This window comes from Hippoglossus hippoglossus, chromosome 23 (assembly GCF_009819705.1).
Source record: "Hippoglossus hippoglossus isolate fHipHip1 chromosome 23, fHipHip1.pri, whole genome shotgun sequence".
Lineage (NCBI taxonomy): Eukaryota > Metazoa > Chordata > Actinopteri > Pleuronectiformes > Pleuronectidae > Hippoglossus > Hippoglossus hippoglossus.
In genome coordinates, this window is record NC_047173.1 from 9,182,857 (window position 1) to 9,202,965 (window position 20,109).

Sequence of the window (20,109 nt, forward strand, 5' to 3'; positions counted from 1 at the left end):
AGGTGCGGTTTATTCAGTATCGTCAAGTGCTTCCACCCCTGAATCCTGGCCACTGTGTAAGCCTGGGTTTAAGGCAATCACGGTATTGTCCAAAACTGCTGTCCCAGCATTGTCTCCGATAGCATCTCTTCTACCATATCTGATACATGCACTGGCAGAAAAAAGAGAAAAGCTTATTGCATGTAGAGGTTCACTGAGAGTACACATGGTAGTTTCCAAGTATTTAGATGTTGATGATCAAGAACCTGTTAGCATGGTTTCTAGTGCCTTTGTAGAGAACAATGACTTGGATCCATAGCTATACCCCTCTTCATGCACAGTCCATGAACGCAACACATAGAAAAATACCACCCCACTTTACTGAAATGGCCGTTGCAGAGTATTCAAAGCTCCACATTATTAAGGTTAATTTATGCTCAACGTTAGATACAGATACGGACAGAGCTTTCTGTTACCCGTTAATTTTGTCCATATTTGTGCACGTCTTCTGAAAGCTTATGGAGACGGAGGAAACAGACAAATTGGAGCAGTAACACCAGAAATCGTCGGGGGTGTAGCCAGTAGTTCAAGCGAGATGGCCATAGGACATGAGGAAGTATGTGGAATGCATATCTTGCACACCATTCATCTGATTGGCTTCGCATTTGGCATGTCTATTGTAAATTGCCCATAGCGGACTGAGACACAGAAGGGTTGACCTACGACAGAGGCTGATCTCCGTCATGGCAACAACATTCACTGAATCATTTCCTCTTTGGCAATTTGTCTACAAAGCAAAAGCACAACGTTTGTTTTGTTGCTGCAATGCTTAATACTGAGCTGAATTATAGAGCTGTTATTTTGGAATGTTGTGAAAAAGCTAATTCAGTTTCATTTTATGAAAAACAGACTATAAAATCCTAATTGCAGATAAACCTGGTAGGATGAACCGATCATTCTGCACCGTAGACTGTGCACACAAACAATAAAAAGTGTCAGCATATTGTAAAACTGTTTGAGGACGACTCTGTAATGACGAGGAACAATTCTGAAGTAGAATCTGGAGCATTAACACAGGACAGATAGACAATAATAGGCAAAACAGATAATAGGCAGATTTAGAACGGGCACTGCACTAGTTTCAGCAACAATGCTACTTCACCAAGGCCCAGGTACAAACTCTCTTAAGAGGTACATTATCGCAACCTCCTCCATCTTTTCTTGTCGGAAACTCTTGCCTCTGGGCTGCCCTCTAGTGGCTGTATTGCTTTAACAACCATGCCAACGTAAAGGACGCATGGAAGTAGGCCTACGTGGGCAGTGATGGCTACATCTCTTGTTGTATGTAAAGGCAGCATAAGTAAGCCTTAAGGGAATATTCAATTTAAAGCCCTTTATTGTGAGCAGTATAGCCTCTTTGAGTCTTATTATGGGGTCCAGGGTTCGTAAACAGAGCTGAAACTGATCTAACTGAAGAATTATTGATAACATCTTTTTTCACAGGTACTTCTGAGGAACAATTTTCAACTAAAGGTTGTAATGGTCTCGTTGACAATCATGTTAGCCAGCATTTGTCAGCCCATTTGCAAAGCGCCCAACTCATACTTACAATGAAGAATTAAAGACGCAGCAAATGTGCCGAATATTAAAATGCAGGTAGCCTGAGGTCACATCACGGACACCGAATGAGATGCCATCACGCATTAATTTCAAACATTCTCCTTTCAAACCCATTCACCTTAAGGAGGATGTGCAGCTGTGCTCAGCACCACTGCCAACGCACTCACCAGGTAACTGCCAATGGGAACCAGACCCTTTCTGGTACAGACTACTATAAAAAACAAAAAAATGGGACTCACTGTCACTGGTTGCACTTAGAGAAGAAGGGGTTGGGAAAATGAATTAATGAATGTGGAAACAAGTGTATCTGTTTATGTGAATGAAAATATTGCTTGTTTCACTTCAAATGGTAGACACACTGGTGACTTTGGTTTATGCATTTAACCTTATATCTGTGTATGTCGTCACGATCCGAGCGCAGCACTCAGTGAGTTTTATATTACTGTAAAAGAACGAAGCTTGTGTGTGAATGTTTGGGTGAGCGAGTGTGTGTGTGGGTGTGTGTGTGTGTGTGTGTGTGTGTGTGCAGCACATGCATGCTACTATGTTAAAGCGTGCGTCATTATAATATTGATTTCTCAATCCATGAATAATTCTGACACGAGACGAGCAGTCTGTGCCCACTCAACAGGAGACACAAGACTCCCCCCGCCCCCGAGAACATTTCCATGTCTTCATTTTATCATAACTTGCATCAAGTTTTTTGGTTGCAACGTGTCAGCTTTCCACATGTAGATATTTCTGTTGTATTCTGTAAACAATGGCTTGAATTGAGCATAGATGTGTTGAGGTCAGAGGTGAGAGCTTGGCCTCATGCATTAGGGATAAGGGAGGGTGAAAATGGTTTTGTGTGACATGAGACCACTTACAGTTTTCACTCTTTTTCTTTCTTTTATTTGCCGTGAAATTTTACTATTTATTTCTTCTTTTTAAACTTGTCAGGTGAATTTGCTCATTGTTTAGCTGTTCAGGTATCAAAAGGAGATTATTTAACTTGTGACTGAGCTCTCGTGACACCTGTCTCGTTTCTGTCTCTGACCGTTCATGCACCTTTTCTGTATTTTTTTTTTTCTAAAAAAAAAAAAAAAAAGGCACACACTTAAACAGGATTTATCATTTCAAACTAATTCCTGCATCTAATTTAGGACAACATCCAGTGTGTGGAAGCAGAATGTTGGAAAGCTGTCGTCTTAAATTAGACGTCTCCTGAAACTGACACATCCTTTGTTAAGAGTGTACAAAAAAAACACAAGTGTAATTTGGAGCATTCTGAGCCGGCATGGACAGATAATCATACTGACACAACAGGGTGTGAATAGTGACTGAACATGCAGTAGGATATACAGTATATGATATGGTATAATATGACATTCTGGTTAATGTTGAAGCTACATGAAAAGCATGAAAGGCTGTTAAAATGGTTTACTCTACAGTATAATATTGCAAAATATTTTGTATTTTAAATGAAGTAAAAAAAAAAAGAAATAAATGTTGGTTTCAGGATTTCAAACCGGGCCCTGTTTTCCTTCATGACCGTGCAAGCAGTGCTACATGCTAGTGTGTACCTCCACGTAGTGTGTTAAATGAGGATGATGTATATATGTATGAGAGAGATCTCAAAGCAGTTTGACTACAAAGCAAAAGCACGGTGTTCCTTTTGTTGCTGCACTGCTGTACTTACAGAGCTTATATCTTTAAAGTTTATAAGTTGTGAGCCTGGGTCTGAAAACGTCCGGTGAACTTATTTATAAGCCACACAAAAAAAGAACCTTCAGTTTCATTTAATGAAAACATTGACTTGAAAATTGGTGGAAAAATACATTACAGATAAACCAGGTGGGATGATCACAAAGTTTTCTAACTTGGCTAAGCTAGCAGACATTAGCACGTACGAGGGTCCGTGAACACACCAGCGACTTTTATGATAAAAACTTGGTGTAAATGACCTTCTTCTTCTTTGTTCACTTTATTGGCAGGTGGCAGAGTCTCACTCATTCTAGACTAAAGAGCCTTTGAAAGGGATAAAGTGTCTAGAGCGGCTTTCTGATACAAACCGAACAAATAGTTGCCACCCGCCAATAAACCAAACTAAGAATAAGAAGAAACACAGCTTATATCACTGCACAGGACTCGATCCTTATAACAAGTTGACAGTACACCAGTACTCGCAACATTCAGTGGTATACACAAGTACATAAATGAAACAATTTTTTTCTGGCGTAAAAATAAAAGTCCCCAGGGGTTCGAGAACAACACGACGCCTCTCGAGGACGGCAATATAAGAGAGGGAGGACTAAGCAGAGAGCATCAACATGTCATGTTGGATAGCCAAATGCAGGACTTGCAGAAAGAGTATACACAGCTGAAAAAGGACATGAAAAAAGACATGGATTTGAACCAGGGTCTGAAATATCAAGTGGACAGGTTGCACAAGCAACTCCAGGATCAAATAGTTGTGGAGGAGAAAAAAGGAATGCTGAAAGGGATTGGGAAATCTAAGAATATAGATCACTGAAAAAAAAAAAAAAAGCTCTGAACAGTAAAAATGATTTGCTGTCTCACAAGGTTGCTCATCTCCGTATTACACTCTTGCAAGAAAACCTGGACAAGCACAGCGACAAGGCACAGAGGCTCAACCGTGCTCTCATGTCGAAGATCACTCAACTCCAAAAAGAATATCGGGTTTGGGCCAAAAAAGTAGACGATGCACCAAGGATTAGGGCCGAATTTGCAGCAGTAAAAGCTAAGTATTTGGCCATGTGCCAAATGCGTTTACAACTCGAACACACATTAATTAAAAAGAGAGAAGAATATGTACGTTTGGAATAATCGCTCAATGCTTATAAGATTCAAGATGATGCTGCTGCCACTGACACCAATATCACCAGCATCCAGGAGCTTGAGAATATGATCAGAGAGAAAAGGTTTCGAGAGAAGGCTATGCTACTCTATCAGGCTAAAAACAGCACTGTCCGTAAGAATGTTTCTCCACAACACAATTTAGAAGCTTCGCAAAGACCTTAAACATTTCAAACGTGTGAAGGGCAGACATGAAGCCATCAGAGCAGAGAAAGACGAGGCATGTAAAAAAAACTCTGTCCTCACAAGAGAAGTTCATGGACTAACCTACAAGCTTACAAAAAGGCAGTTAAGGCCGAGAAAGATAACCTGCAACAGCTCAAGTGGGGAAAGATGGAGGTAACTGTCCTGCCAAAAGGGTATGAAAAATGGGCCAGGAAGAGACAAGCTGGACCAATCCAAGACCCGTTTGACCTCACTATGCTAAAGAGAGTTGCAGAGATATTGTAGCTTCTTTGCTCCCTCCTTTTTTCAACTGCGTATAATTTTTATGTCATGAAAAATTGCACTTTCTCTTCTTTTTGTTGTCTTCACTGTGCTCACTTCCTGCTGTACTTCATAAAGGCTCTGCCATTCTTGAATAAAGTTTCTATCTATAGAAATCTATAGAGTCTCAAATATGTCATGAACTAAATCTGTCCTACTGTTAGATGAAAATGGCTGTAATGACAATAATGCTGACCATGAATCTGTGAACAAGAAATCATGCACATAAAATCTGTGGAAAACCACATTACAGATAAACCAGGTGGGATGATCACAAAGTTTTCTAACTTGGCTAGGCTAGCGGACATTAGCACGTACGAGGGTCCGTGAACACACCTCGTGGAAGATATCAGCGACTTTTATGATAAAAACTTGGTGTAAATGACCTTGTTTCAAGTCAAATTTGAATGTCGGGGCTTGCGGACACTTGGATGACACCACATGATCAGTATGGAGGCATGTTATGTCTTTTTTTTAATGTTTTATGTCTTCTGAAGAAGGACTCACCATTGACTTCAATAGTATTGTATTCTGCTGCAACAATGTTTACACCCCTTCAACTCCAAAAGTGTTTTGTTTACTCAAGCAGTTCAACCATCTCTCCATCGGCATAGTGGTGAGTAGATAATGAGTGCATTTTCATTTTTCAGTGAACTATCCCTTTTACACCACATATGTCAAAGAGGTAGTTCATTCAACTGATCTGAATCAGCTGTTTGTGCTCAACTACACTCCCAGAAGCACTGATAACAGAGAAACCAGCTCTCAAAGGTACCTCTCAAAGACCGCACTGAAGACACTTCAAAGACATTTGCTTTGATCATGTGAAAAGTCTAATTCTTTGTTCACTTTATTGTCAGATGGCAGAGTGTCACCCATTCTAGACTAAAGAGCCTTTAAAAGGTCTAAAACTCCAAACCGAACAAATAGGAAGAAGAAAACATATTAAACCTGGTATTGCACCTTGACATTGTCCTATATCACTGCACAGGACTCTGCTCGATCATTATAACAAGTTGACAGTACAGCAATACTCGCAACGTTCAGTGGTACACACAAGTACATAAATGAAACAATGTTTTTCTGGCGTAGAAATAAAAGTCCCCGGGGGTTCGAGAACAACACAACGCCTCTCGAGGACGGCAATTTAAGAGAGGGGGGACTAAGCAGAGAACATCAACATGTCTTGTTGGATAGCCAAATGCAGGACTTGCAGAAAGAGTATACACAGCTGACAAATGACAGAAAAAAAGACATGGATTTGAACCAGGACCTGATATATCAAGTGGACAGGTTGCACAAGCAACTCCAGGATCCAATCGTCTTGGAGGAGAAAAAAAGGAAGGCTAAAAGTGATCGGGAAATCCTAATCCAAAGAAACGATTTGCTCCTTAAACAACTTATGGCGCTACGAATGCAAGAACGTTTTCAAAAATCTATTGAGGATGAATATAAATCACTGAAAAGAGAAAACGAAGCTCTGAGCTGTGAAAATTATAGGCTGACCGACAAGGCTTGTCTCCTCCATCATAGACTCTTGCATGGTAAGATTGACATGAAGCTCACAGAGGCATTCAGGGAAAACAGTGCTCTCAGGTCGAACATCACCACCATCCGACAAAAGATTCAAATTTTGACCGAAAAAATAAACGATGCTCCAAGGATTAGGTCCGAATATGAAGCACTAAAAGCTGAGAATATGGCCATGAACCACACGCGTTTCCAGCTTCAACGCACATATGTTAAAAAGAGAGAAGAATATGCACATTTGGCAAATTCGCTCAATGCTTATAATGAGCTTCAAGATAATGCTGCTGCCACTAACGCCAATGTCACCAGCCTCACAAAGGAAATCCAGGAGCTTGAGAACAAGATCAGAGAGGCAAACGTTATGAGGGATGACTATGAGCGACCAGCAGGCCACAAAGAGCACTCTCCGTGAGAATTTGATTCTCCAGGACAAAATTCAGGAGCTTCGCAAAGACCTTCAACATTTCGAAGGTGTGAAGGGCAGACATGAAGCCATCAGAGCAGAGAAAGACGAGGCATGTCAAAACAAACTCTGTCCTCACAAGAAAAGTTCATGGACTAACCCACAAGCTTACAAAAGAGGCGGTTAAGGCCGAGAAACTTAACCTGCAACCGCTCAAGTGGGGAAAGATGGAGGTAACTGTCCTGCCAAAAGGGTATGAAAAATGGGCCAAATAGAGACGGACTGGATTCACACCTGGACCAATCCAAGACCTGACTATGCTAAAGGGAGTTGCAGAGATGTATTAGCTTCTTTATTCCCTCCTGTAATCTCACTTCCTAGTGCTATTATCTTTCTTTTTTCAACTGATTATCCTTTTTTTAAGCACGGAAAATTGCACTTTCTGGCTCCTTTTTGCTGTCCTCACTGTGCTCACTACATGTTGCACTTGTTTGTAAGGTTCTGCCATTCTTTAATTTTTCTTTTTGATTGTTGTTTTTGCTTCCGATTTACTAAATGAAATGTCTATGACCTCTTTGTGATTTAGTGCTTGATAAATCCACCCTTTCTTTGCCCTTTATTCCTCTGTGTCCTGGTATTAACTAAAGTTATCACAATATTCATATTTTGAGGTGTATAGAGTCTAAAATATGTCATGAACTAAATCTTTCCTACTATTAGATGAAAATGACTGTAATGACAATAATGCTGAGCATGGATCTGTACACAAAACAACCTTCTTAATTTGTAACTCTTCTATCCACTGTAGTGCTGTTGCGATTGCTACCATCGCTACTGTGTAAACTGATAAATGGTCTCAGGTGAAGATTCCTTTGCAGAATATTTTAAACCCACATTAATGATTTAGTTTTAGGGATGGCAATGTAACTTCCCATCAGTGTATCGGTCCACTACTTTGATCGAGATAGATGTACTGTAGTGATCCCAAACTGGGAAATTCCTGTTACAGCAGCAAGAAATCATGCACATAACACAAGATAAAATAAATTGTTTACTGTTAGCTCTGTAGCTTTGAACAAAGTCACACATCACTGAATATATTTTGAAGATGTATCCTTTTTAAAGCACAATGTGTACTTTTCTTCATATATAAACATTTCTTCATGTTTTATTAATGTTTTTATTTATTCTCAATGAGTCGGGGCCAGTGCCGCCGGATCCGCCCTTGAGCAGCATGACGACGATGATGGTGATGATGCTCGCATTCTCGCATCCTCCCTCTCTCATGGACCAATCGCAGCCAGCCGCAGCCTCTCTGCCACCCAGAGGTGATGCTCATCCCCTCTCATCCAATGGAAAAGTTAAGCAGAGCTGGACGCCCCGGTGGGTGGAGGCGGACTGCTGCAGGACGGTGCGGTTCGGCTGCAGGTGTGCCATGCGGACAGTTTATTGAAATCTCCCCTCATTTCGCCGCAAAGGTAAGAGAGACAACGCAATGAGAGCGTGTGCGTGAGCAAAGTGGCTCTTATGTCTGGAGAGTAAAGTGAAGACGGGGACGTGTGGAGCTCCGTGGTGCAGAAATGGACCGGGCGGGCGGGGGGGGGGGGGGGGCACAGGAGTACCGCATTGCAGAACAGTGGATTACCGGTGCCGCTCTGTCGTCATCGGGATTGGTGAAGTGATGTAAGGCGCTGTAGAAGGGACTTCTCCGACCAAATGAGCACTGTTTGAAACAAGCTGCGCTGCACATGCTGAAACAAACGCAAGGTAAAAGTGTCAGATCTGGGATCGGTGCGCAAAGTGCGCAGGGGAGGTGCTGGATGCACCATGGGCATGTTTTGGGTAAAGGCCGAACTGTCCTTCATGGGCAAGAGAGCAACGGCTTAAAGATTTGTCTGCACTGTATTCAATAATATAGCTATTGACTCATCAAAGTTATCATTAAGTCCCAAATATGTTTGATTCAAGACAAATCTGCAATTAAATATTGCAGCACTGATTAATTCACATATCCCTCAACATCATTTTTAAAAATATGTACACAGTCTTGTACCTTTTATCTTTTTTTTAACATTTTCCCATTTCATTATTTGCTCCAAATCAAATGTTTCAGGGTCACGATTCATCTCATTGCTGGTTTATCTTATCTTATCTTGCAATCCCACATCCTCAACATCAGGCCTGAGTGTGTTCATGTCACATTCAGACTCTTGTGATGCAGAAAAGCTGCACATTTGCGAAAAATAAATCTAATCCGACAAACAAAACAGAAAAGATTGATGGGATTCCCGATATGGCAGAATTCAAACACGACTGTAAAAATGTCAAATGCAGTCACCAAACCACAGCAAACCCTGTTTATTCAGTCGCCCAGACAAAGGGCTTAATACATGTGCTGACCTAAATTTTCGGTACCAAAGAGGATCTGTGATGGGATTACTGGCCAGGGGGGGGGGGACGCATGAAAACACGCTCTGATGAAATGATCAGAGTCACTGGTGGGACAGATTGCTGCTGCCACTGTAATCTGTGTAAAGCCAAAGCTGTGCATAAACGTGCCATGGAGGCTTGTGCGTCTTTTGAATTTGACCTGGGATGCGGTGCTCTTACGCCATTTTCCAAAAACACAGCCGTAACAATGCGGGATATTTGCAGCCAAGTGCTGGGACACTGTACTGATGTTAGTGTTGAGTCATCAGGAGTGCACATGAGGAGACAGCGCTGCAGCCTCTGTATGACAATGCACTGTTCACTGCCTGTATGCCTTTGCCTCTCTCTCTCTCTCTCGACACAGACATGGCTGCTGAGGTGCCAGTCTGTGTGTGTATATATATATATATATATATTTTCTTCCTGAGCTGTAGCTTGTTATTATCCTCCTTTTCTTCTCCCTCCTACTTCCCACATCCAGAATGACTCAGGGAATTGCCGTGAGACTTCGCTGCAAGCTTTACTGCAGGATGTAGAGGCACTGGTTTAGGGGACGGCCGCTGCAGAAGGTCGCAGTATTTGTTGTGTCAAAGTTAATAGTGTATTTAAGTACATTTTCACCAGCAAGGACCACGCCCCAACTATATGTGATTTCAAGGTTTGAATGGAAATTGATCTGATCCTAAATTGTATGCGTTCTTCCTTGTATCACGCCCCACCCCTACACAACATTTCATGGTCATCAATCTGTTGAGTAGTTTTTGCGTAATCCTGGTCGCAAGCAAACCAACCAACAGACAGGGGTGAAAACATAACCTCCATATCTAGATTTTTGAACTGTTAGCTATATTTTGATGAGCCCTGCCTATGCAGTTTCAGCTATCTGTTGAATTCAGTTCAGAATCAGGCTTTGGTATTGGGGTCCCATTCATGGTTTAGAATGAGCATTGCCACTTTAGTCAATGAGGCGGCACCTCTGGCCTTATTGTGGAAATATGGCACAAAACAAATTTGGGCCTCCTTTGGTTGACATGCGGTATTGCCATGACTTTCTTGTGGCCTAGATCTGGCAAACAGAAGTGTCTTCATTCCACGCTGTATGTGGGCCGTGTGACAGTGTGGTAGTGTGACGGTGTGTGAGCCAGATCTGGGCCAAAACAATGTTGCTGTGAGGGATTTTTGTGACCTTCGCTCCATCACAATCAACATAATAATTGCATAGTTTCAACTACATACTCACTACAGCAACATACTGTATAATTTTAAACCAACAGGAAATAAGGTCAGAAGTTTATCAAAATGCAATTTTAATGAAATTCCTACTCACAATTTGTTCTTCAGTTTTGACAATCTCCTCCACTTCCTCTTGGGCACTGAATTGTGGGAGAATAGTGTCCATCCACCACACACACTGAAAAATCGACCGCATTTAAGATGCACACTTTCTTTGAGTGTCTTTTATGTAGAAACTTGATTGGAATCCCAGTGTAGCAGGGTAGAGATGGGGCCAATGTTGTGTTAATGTCAGGTCGGACATGAAGTGGTACACATCTTAGGGCTGCAAATTCCAAGCGTTTACCACATCGGAATTCCCACATCCAAATTATTTTTGAAAAGCTCTTGAGCATCTTGTATGTCGTGCCCTCTGTCTCTCCCTGTGCATCCTGTTTGACGGTGAAACGCTGTGGCAGCTCACGTTCCGTCCCTGCAGAAGTGATGTGTAAGCATGTGTGACGGACACAGCAGGGGCTGTCTGCTGCAGAGTTGCACCTTGCGTTTTTTCCCCGACGTGCACATACACGCATGCAGTGAAGGCTCGTGCTCATCAGCAGGTGCGCGTGCGTCCTTGTGCCTGCTCTGCTCTCGCTGTTCGCTGTATTCTGCTGAGTCACTCACATCCTGAAACATTTATAGGCACAAGAGGGTTTTCCAGCAAGTACTGTGCTCAATCTGTTTTTTGGTGTGGAAAATCCATATACTGTCGACACTCTGGTTTTATATTTGAAGGATCACATGTTTTATTTACCTCTGCCAAGGCGGTTATGATTTTGTCTGTTTGTTTGTTTGTTTGCAGGATTATACAAAAGCTACTCAACTATTTCCATGGAATCTTTTGGAGGGGTGGGGCATGACACAAACAAGAACTGCTAAAATTGATCCGAGAATTCTTTTCACTTTCTTTAATAGTAAGAGAAAGGGAGTGTTTCTTAAACATTTTATTGATTTTCCAGAGAATAATGAATGGATCTTGTTGGTGCAGATCCAAATAAAAATCTGGTTCTTGTCACTTTAATTGTGCTTCATGAGGGGACTGTTGGATCTGTTTTTAGAAAAATACACTGACACAGCAAGGAAAGGTGACAAAACATTTAAAAGCTCTGATGCTTTTTCTCTGTCTAAAATCTTTGTGTCTTGTCTCTCCAGTTCACGCCCGGTTCATCCACGTTTTGTCCGTGTCCCTGTTTCCGCCCGCCTGACTCGTGCACCTGCAGTAAGTCAGTCTGTTGACCACCATGGCCTCCGCTGGTTTGCTGCTCCTGGCCCTCTGCTCCTCCATCTCCATCACAGGTCAGACACCTGAAGATAGAACACCTGCTCCTCAAAGTGATATAATGAAACTGTACTATTCGGAACAAGTGGAAGCCTTGTACACCATTGACTGATGCAAAGATTTTTCTTTTCCACTTGTAGAGGCGGTTCTCTTTGGTGAGCCAAGAATTTATGGAGGTGAGTTCATTTTATTGAAAATGTTTATGCCTCTGCACTGTGGCCGCAGGTTACCCACCCGTTCCATTCTCGTGAACACAAACGGAACATAAAATAATCGTTCATTAATCGTAATCAAGGTAAAAGTTTAAAATAATTGTGATATTGATTCAAAGTAATTTCGCCCAGCCCTATCTGGTGATCACCAGAAACTTTAATTAATTATTTTTAGGGCCCATGTCACCTAACAACGTATTTTCTTAAGAAATAATTATTTAAAATGTTCTACTTACTCAAGGATTAACTGACTAGATTTGGATGGTCAAGGTCATGTGGGCTTCACAACCACTGGGCGGTAATTCTAGTTTGTACATTGGCTGAAAGTCATTTGATTTTTCCAGATGATGCAACCGGTTATGGTCCCATCTTTGAGGAGGAGCCGGTGGATGTGGTTTACTCTGAGGACTCACCCGACAACAGAATCTCCATGAACTGCAGGGCTCGGTCAAACCCACCAGCTTCATACAGGTTACACAAAGATTTTCATTCATGACAATATATACATATGTTACTGTGCCACTATTTGTACACAATAAATAGATCATGTGCTGTGTTTGTACCGCTGCTAGGTGGCGTCGTGATAACTGGGAGATCAAGCTGATGGAGCAGCCAGATGAGTTCTACAGCCTGGTGGGGGGGAACCTGGTCATCACCAACCCCAGACAGAAGAAGCACGCCGGCACGTACGTGTGCGTGGCCAAGAACATCTACGGCACTGTCATTAGCAAGGAGGCTAGGGTCAAGTTTGGATGTGAGTATATAAACCTTATTTCTATCTCGCAGGGTGCCGATACTTGGTGTTCCTCCACGTCTTATGTTTTTTCGTCCTATGGTTTAGGCTTTTATTTTTCTTTCATATTCACTTTATGCTCTCTAAAAGCGACTAGAAAAATGTCTCTTTAGTTGCCTTGTTTCTATCTCTTCATAAATCAAAGGTATTTGCCGAAATTACAGTGTAAAGAATCCTGTAAGAGATCTGATAGTAAAAACACTTTCCATAAAATTACAGCATAAATAAAGTTGATATTTTACGGAGATTAAAAAAAAGAAATACAAATGTATTTATTAACACAATTATTAAATTTGAGCAATTGAGTAATCCTTTAAATATATCTGTAGTTTCCTGTTATATTCATTTGCGTATTACAAATTCTATTTTATGGTTAATATTTTTTTTATAATAATGATCCTTATCTGCTGTGTAGTTTTGGAGGAGTTTTCTGACGAGGAGAGAACTCCAGTTTACATCAAAGAAGGACAGGGAGCAGTTCTGCTGTGTGCACCTCCAAAAGCCTGGCCCAGTATGTGCCTATTATTATGTCTTCATCACATGGCTCCATCTTTTTTTCTGCATGTAATCATTTTTGATATTTGTAAAGAGGAATTTAGTATGCGTCCACAAACATTTTCCTCATTCTCCTCCAGAGGCGGTGACCTACCGCTGGATCTTCAACGAGTTCCCAGTTTTCCTGAACACAGATCGCCGCCGATTCGTTTCCCAGCAGACAGGGAACCTGTACATCTCCAAGGTGGAGGCTCAGGATGCAGGAAACTACTCCTGCTACGTTTCCAGTCCCATCACCGGGCAGAGTGTCTTCTCCAAGTTCATCCCCCTCATCCCTTCACCCCCCGATGAGGGTTGGTGATAGTAGCCGCATCTAAAACAAGTCTAAAAGCCTTTTTTAAAATTTGAATGTAATTTACTGTTTTTGTTGGCCTTAGGGGAGGAAAGGAAGTACCCTGCAGACATCAGGGTGAAGTTCCCAGATACTACTGCCATGTTGGCCTCTAATATTACATTAGAGTGCTTTGCTCTGGGAAAGTAAGTCATTTAAGGACACAGAGTGCTTTCACGTAGAGCAGGGACCTTTTAATGTGATGATGAGCAGTTATTTGTTGCTCTAATGTTTCTCTGTCTGTTCAGTCCCATCCCTTATATTGTTTGGAGGAAGGTGGACGCCACAGACCTCCCAGCAACTCACGAGATCAGTGAATCCGGAGCCGCGCTTCATTTGTACAATGTGCAGTACGAGGATGTGGGAGGATACGAGTGCGAAGCCATCAACACTAAAGGGAAGGACTGGCACAAGGCCTGGCTCTATGTGGAGTGTAAGTAAAGCTATTTCAAGCATTAGATTCTGCAAAGTACAGTTTTATAAAGACCAGCGATATTCGTTACTTCACTATTTGAAGGTATAAAACCAACTTAGTGTTTCTTTAAGTTGAGCAAACTTTATATATTTGTGTGTAACCAAGTGAAATCTTGTTTTTTAAGTTGGTCCAACTTTTTTACTTCAGTACACATTCATTAATGTTAGGTTCAAGTTTGCAAAGATCTCCATGACGCTTCAACATTGTCAAAATAATCCAAAGTTTGTGAAAGGTGAAAACCTTTGTTAAAGAACATAAATCTAGTCTATTCATTCCAGTCCTCATTTTCACAGCAATTGTCCAACAGGTCAACACCAAGGCAAGAAGTGGAACTTAAGGAAATGTTCAAGGCCATATAAATGTTTTGTCCTTTTTAGCTGCCCCAGAGTGGGCTGAGACCCTCAACAACACTCAGATCGACATCGGCTCCGAGCACACCATGCGCTGCGTGGCCTCAGGGAAGCCCTTCCCTTTCATCCGCTGGTACAAAGACGGATATATGGTGAAAACTCAACATTTATAATTAGATTTATTCTGTATCTGCTTGGCTTTAGTTGTGCGTTTTAAGTATTTCATGCTTTTTGTTTTGTCGCAGTATGGTAAAGGTGAGCTGAAGTTTTCAAGTCTGACTTTTGATGACTCTGGGATGTACCAGTGTATTGCTGAGAATTACTGGGGCATCAAATATGCCAATGCCGAGCTGCGAGTCATAGGTGAGCCCCCCCCCCCAAACATCTACACTCATAATGTCTTATTATATACTAGTTTACAAAATAGAGTATTCAAAGCTTTCACCAACTGAATGATCCTTGCTCTCTAACCTCCCTCCAGCCTGCGCTCCCACATTTGAGTTTAACCCCGTAAAGAAGCAGCTTCTTGGAGCCAGAGACGGACGAGTGGTGATCGAGTGCAAACCCCGAGCGGCTCCCAGGCCTCGGTTCACGTGGACAAAGGACAAAGAGCTGCTCTTTAACAATTCACGGTCAGTACAAGTCATAGGAGGAAAGATTGGACATAATGACGCTGCAATAATAAGAATTTAAAACAGTGTAGCACTGGAAGATAGTTGATTTTCATTAGTCTTCTGCTGACTTGCTTTTTTAATTACATTCATTTTTAGCATTTCCATCCTGTTTGATGGGACTCTGGAGATCTTCAATGCCACCAAAAATGATGAGGGCACCTATAACTGCTTTGTCGAGAACGACAGAGGGAAGGCCAACAGCTCTGGTTATCTCACCATTACAGGTTAATGTGCTTACTTTACGTACTGCACTTTTGTATTCTCAACATATTTAATAACATGTTTTTACATATTTCTGCATATTTAAATATAGTACTTTTTTTTAACACTTAGAGGCGACCAGCATCACGGAGGCTCCTGAAGACACTGAGGTCAAGGTTGGCGATGAGGTCATTCTCAAGTGCACTGCATCATACGACCCCATGCTGGACATCACCTTCATCTGGGCCATAGATTTCAGAGTCATCGACTTTGACTCGGAGTGGCAACACTATGAACGTGTTATGGTAGGGTGATGGTTCCTCCTCGCCCCATTTTTAATCTGTCAGATGTCTCACAGTTGGGAACATGACAGATGTATTTCCTTCTTCATATCTCTCTCCCTTCCTCTTCCTCCCGGTCGTCCAGACTGAAGATGGCACCGGTGACCTTAGAATAAACAACGTCCAGATTTGGCACGAGGGTCGTTACACCTGCACGGCTCAGACGGTTGTGGACAACGATACAGCGTACGCTGACCTCAAGATCGTAGGTCAGTACCAGCAACGTTTTCCTTTGATCACGATCGGCCCCAAGACTGTCTGATTGTTTTTGTTCATTTTGTTGAAATGTTCACTAACATTTTTCAAACATATCGTACAAGAAAGCCTTTTAATGTCTGACTTTTTGATGGGTGTTGTTTTTTTTAAATTATTTTATTTGTCTTGTTTTATTACCATGTATTTTGTAAATGACTTTGTAAACTTGTTTAGATAAGTGCTATAGAAATACAGTTTATTATTATTCCATTATCTGATCTCTTTTCTCAACCTTCTTCTAATCCAGGTGTTCCTGGTCCCCCTGGTGTGATCCGTATTGATGAGATCGGGGACACGTGGGTGAAGCTTTTGTGGAGTAAAGGAGCAGAACATAACAGCCCCATTCTTTACTACACCATTCAGACCAGGCAGTACTGGGCTCTGTATGAGGATGACTGGAAGGATGCCAGCACCTGTGAGTACTGCTCTCAACCAGTAGGGGGCCTGCTCGCTCCACAGTTGGAGCAACCGTATCCTTAAATCTCATATCCACCTGCATATGAGACAGATTTTTTTTTAGTACATAATTTGTCTTGGGTGCCTGTCATGTCTCTCAGCTCCAACCGTTGTTGACGGCAGCTTTGAGAAGGTAGAGGTGACGGACCTGTTCCCCTGGATGGAGTATCAGTTCAGGATCATCGCCACCAATGAGTATGGTTCCGGAGAGGCCAGCATCCCCTCCCTCAAGATCAAAACCTGGGATGCTTGTAAGAACAAAACACTAATATTTGATGTATTTTATAATCAGGAAAGTTGTGGAGGAAAAACTAAGATAGACCCTTTTCTTTTCAGCTCCAGTGATTTCACCCACTGATGTAGCAGGCTATGGAGGCAGAAATGGCGAGATTGTGATTACATGGACAGTAAGTAGCCCCTCACATCATGTGACGCTATCAAGATTTTGACTTTTTCATGTGCCAAAACTAGTTTATTTTCTCTCTTTCTACTCCTGACCTTTAGCCTGTGGAGCCGTGGTATTTCTACGGCAAGAAGTTTGGCTACATTGTCGCGTTTAAGCCTCACGACGCTTACGACTGGTGGTACAAGACCATCTCGGACCCTGAGACGAGGCGTTACGTCCACAGAGACACCTATTTCATTCCCACTGAGGAAGACTTCCAGGTGCGAGAGTTTCAGGTGAAGGTCAAGTCCTTTAACGTGAAAGGAGACGGACCGTACAGCCTCACCAAAGTCATCTACTACCCACGAGATGGTACATTTTTGTTTTGTTTGTTTCAGTTTGGGTTCCTCAGATTTAGTGGGGACACTAAACCCTGAGCAGATGACCAACCTTTTTCTTTTCTCTGATTTCTCCAGTACCTATAGAGTCTCCGACAGACGTCTATGCCAGGCCGGTGTCCTCCACTGAAGCCCTGGTGTGGTGGTTACCAGTGGTCGATACTGGAACAGGCCTGCAACAGTACATTGAGGGATACCAGGTATAAAGCTTTAAGCAGCCCACAAACCAACTCAAGATTTCTATCTACAACTTTACACATTTACATTGTTAAGCCCAGCTGCCTTTGATTCTGTGTTCCAACAGAAATTATACAACTTGTTTCAGGTTACAAGGCTACTGAAGTGTTGGCATATTAAGATGTAGCTATGTTTATTTATTGGCAAATATCAATTAATCGCTTTTTGGTTTTACAATCCATGGAGGCAGCAGAAAAACAGCTAAAAACCTTTATCTAAACCAAATAAGGAAAATTTGCATAAACAGTAGATTCAATATTATTAAAAAAATTGGTACATTTATAAGATAACTAGATTCACAAAAGTATAGATGAGCTTGGCTGTCAAATTTACCCCCAATTTTGCAATCTGTGCATTATAAACCATGCTCTGGGATTCCTAATATTGCAAATCCATGCCCACGGATTGGCACAGATTGCCAATCAATGTGCACGGTTTGTTACTGGAGACTTAGTGTTTGGCTCTGTACAAATTAATTATATTGTCCTCTTGCTAAAACTAAACTAAATCTCAGCAAAGAAAGACCAACATTATGTCTCTGTAGGGAGAACGACCCAGTACTTAATACTGCCAGTAAACATGCACTAAAGAATGTTAGATTGTTGTATTAGTAACACATTTGCCTCAATGGGCTAATTTGGAGGCTAGCTTGATTAGCAGTAAACTGATTACACAGAAACTAAATTAACAAATCCCAGATCGGTAATCACAGTGGGGGAGTAGATAAATGATGACTGTCGATAATAGTTTCGTCAAAGATCAGACAAAACCCGGGATGTAATATTAGCAGTCTGCTAAACTGCAACTGCTGTAAAACTGCTAGGCTAATAGCAACCTTATCAATTGTACTTAGCCAGAGAGATATTGTCCCACTTCAGAGGCCGTAGACCGGGAGGGCTGAACACAATGATCGGCGTCACCAGCTTGCTCCGCCCTTAACGCTGGTGCCAAGCAACAGAACTCAATAATCTCTTTAAAGAACAGTTCACCAAACCGCAATGAATCCTGGGATAGGTTTGCCTGAGAAGGATCCACATGTTGGAGCCTTTGTTGCTCTGAGATGCAGGTGCCTACATTTGGAGGAGCTAGCTTTAAAATGGAACAGCCTCATCGTGACGCTGTGACGCAATCAGTCTTCAAATGCAGCCTCTGAAGAAGGCGTGGCCCCCGAATTGGGACACAGCTAAGATTCTTCTCTCGACATAACAGACGTAACCGGTTTCCAGTTATAGTTCTTCTGCAAATTACACTGTAAGAAGTATTACCACCACATCACCACTGTACTTTGGGCATGATGCCAGTGCTAGTTAGCTTCAGAAATTCTCTCATTGTGTAAAACATCATGGGTCTTGTTAACCAGGTCAAATACTGGAGAAAGTACGATGACCCAGAGCCGGGAGCCCATCGCATATTTGTTACAGCTGCAGTCAATCAGACCAGGCTGGAGAACATGCTGCCAGACGCGCACTACCTCATCGAGGTCCGTGCCTTCAATGGAGCCGGCCTCGGCCCACCTGGTGAACACTGTGAGATGTTCACTAAGAGACCTCGTAAGACCTATTACTCACAACCTATCACAATAAACAGCAACAGTTAGAGGTATCTTACTATGATGATTTGCAGACGTGGTGTTGATAAATACGTTTTTTGATTCCAGCACCACCAGAGCCTCCCAGGATGTGGCGCTATATCTCTTGGACAGGAAAGTGGCTGTATGTGTGGTGGGATCACATCCAGTACGACTGGTTCGGCGATATTTCATTCCCACTGTACTACAAGGTGCGTGTGGAAGGTTTTGCTGCTATCTTTTTTAGCCTAATGTAAATTACATCTAACACTAATTTACAATTCAAGATGACAATAACGGATTTGTTGAAACCTGCCCATTTTTCCTAGGTCATGTTCAGAAAGTCAGGCTACATCTACGGGAAAGTCTACATCACTGGCTGGCACTTCATGGACTTCCCCATGCCTCAGGTTGGCGACTATGAGCTGATGGTGCGTGGTCGTTATGAGGGAGGAGATGGACCAATCAGGAAGATTAAGATTCTGGGTGAGACTAAGACCATTTTAATGTTTGAGATTTTTTTGTCTTTGTATTCTTAGTCCATTCATCTCATGATGTTTCTGTTTCCTCAGGTAAAGCATCGATGATCACACCCAATCTAGGCCTGGCATCTTTGGTGGTGCTGGCACTGTGCATTGTGGGATTGGAAATTTAAGCCTTCCTTAAGTGACATGTATATATAAAGACTCTGGAAAGCAGATAAGTGGATTTAATAAGCGAGCTTCACCTCCAAACACTCTTGTTAAGATCCAACATCGTGCATCTGTTCTGCTGTAACGCCACATTTTAAGCAGTTGTTTCACAGAAATAGAATTTATTGAGTCTTACAATTTTTAGAGATGTTGACTTTATTAGAAGAACTACAGGATACATGCAGTAAACATGTGACCCCTGCATACGTGTGTTTGCAATTCAGGCTACATCCACACTACTATGTTTTCGTTTGAAAACGCATCCACGATGCTACGGATACGCTCACATGACTCCACGAGTCGCAAAAACGGAGAAGTGTAGAAATGGT

At 42.1% G+C, this 20,109-nt stretch overlaps 1 protein-coding gene across 2 annotated transcripts; it reads left to right on the top strand.

The window, feature by feature from the left end:
* The first annotated feature begins 8,198 nt into the window (after positions 1-8,198).
* On the top strand, positions 8,199-20,066 carry cntn1b (contactin 1b). 2 transcript variants are annotated; one of them, XM_034578716.1, is made up of 24 exons: positions 8,199-8,355; positions 11,732-11,875; positions 11,999-12,034; positions 12,415-12,541; positions 12,643-12,824; positions 13,279-13,374; positions 13,499-13,711; positions 13,796-13,895; positions 13,998-14,182; positions 14,602-14,726; positions 14,820-14,937; positions 15,056-15,206; positions 15,345-15,472; positions 15,582-15,754; positions 15,876-15,999; positions 16,293-16,460; positions 16,603-16,752; positions 16,838-16,908; positions 17,006-17,258; positions 17,363-17,484; positions 18,882-19,071; positions 19,179-19,300; positions 19,418-19,574; positions 19,661-20,066. In XM_034578716.1, the coding sequence occupies exons 2-24, from the start codon at positions 11,821-11,823 to the stop codon at positions 19,741-19,743; spliced, it is 3,129 nt and encodes a 1,042-aa protein (XP_034434607.1). In that variant the 5' UTR covers positions 8,199-8,355; positions 11,732-11,820; the 3' UTR covers positions 19,744-20,066. The 2 variants fall into 2 exon arrangements, with proteins under 2 accessions (XP_034434607.1, XP_034434608.1); XM_034578717.1 differs by having other exon boundaries at positions 8,219-8,355; positions 11,752-11,875.
* The last annotated feature ends 43 nt before the right edge of the window (positions 20,067-20,109 follow it).

What these genes read in the sequence shown, in the direction of transcription:
- cntn1b (XM_034578716.1), top strand. Translation starts at nt 11,821, where the DNA reads ATGGCCTCCGCTGGTTTGCTGCTCCTGGCCCTCTGCTCCTCCATCTCC. An exon ending in CGCTGACCTCAAGATCGTAG is followed by an intron (nt 16,000 to 16,292) that starts GTCAGTACCAGC and finishes CTTCTAATCCAG; the next exon opens with GTGTTCCTGGTCCCCCTGGT. An exon ending in GATCAAAACCTGGGATGCTT is followed by an intron (nt 16,753 to 16,837) that starts GTAAGAACAAAA and finishes TTTTCTTTTCAG; the next exon opens with CTCCAGTGATTTCACCCACT.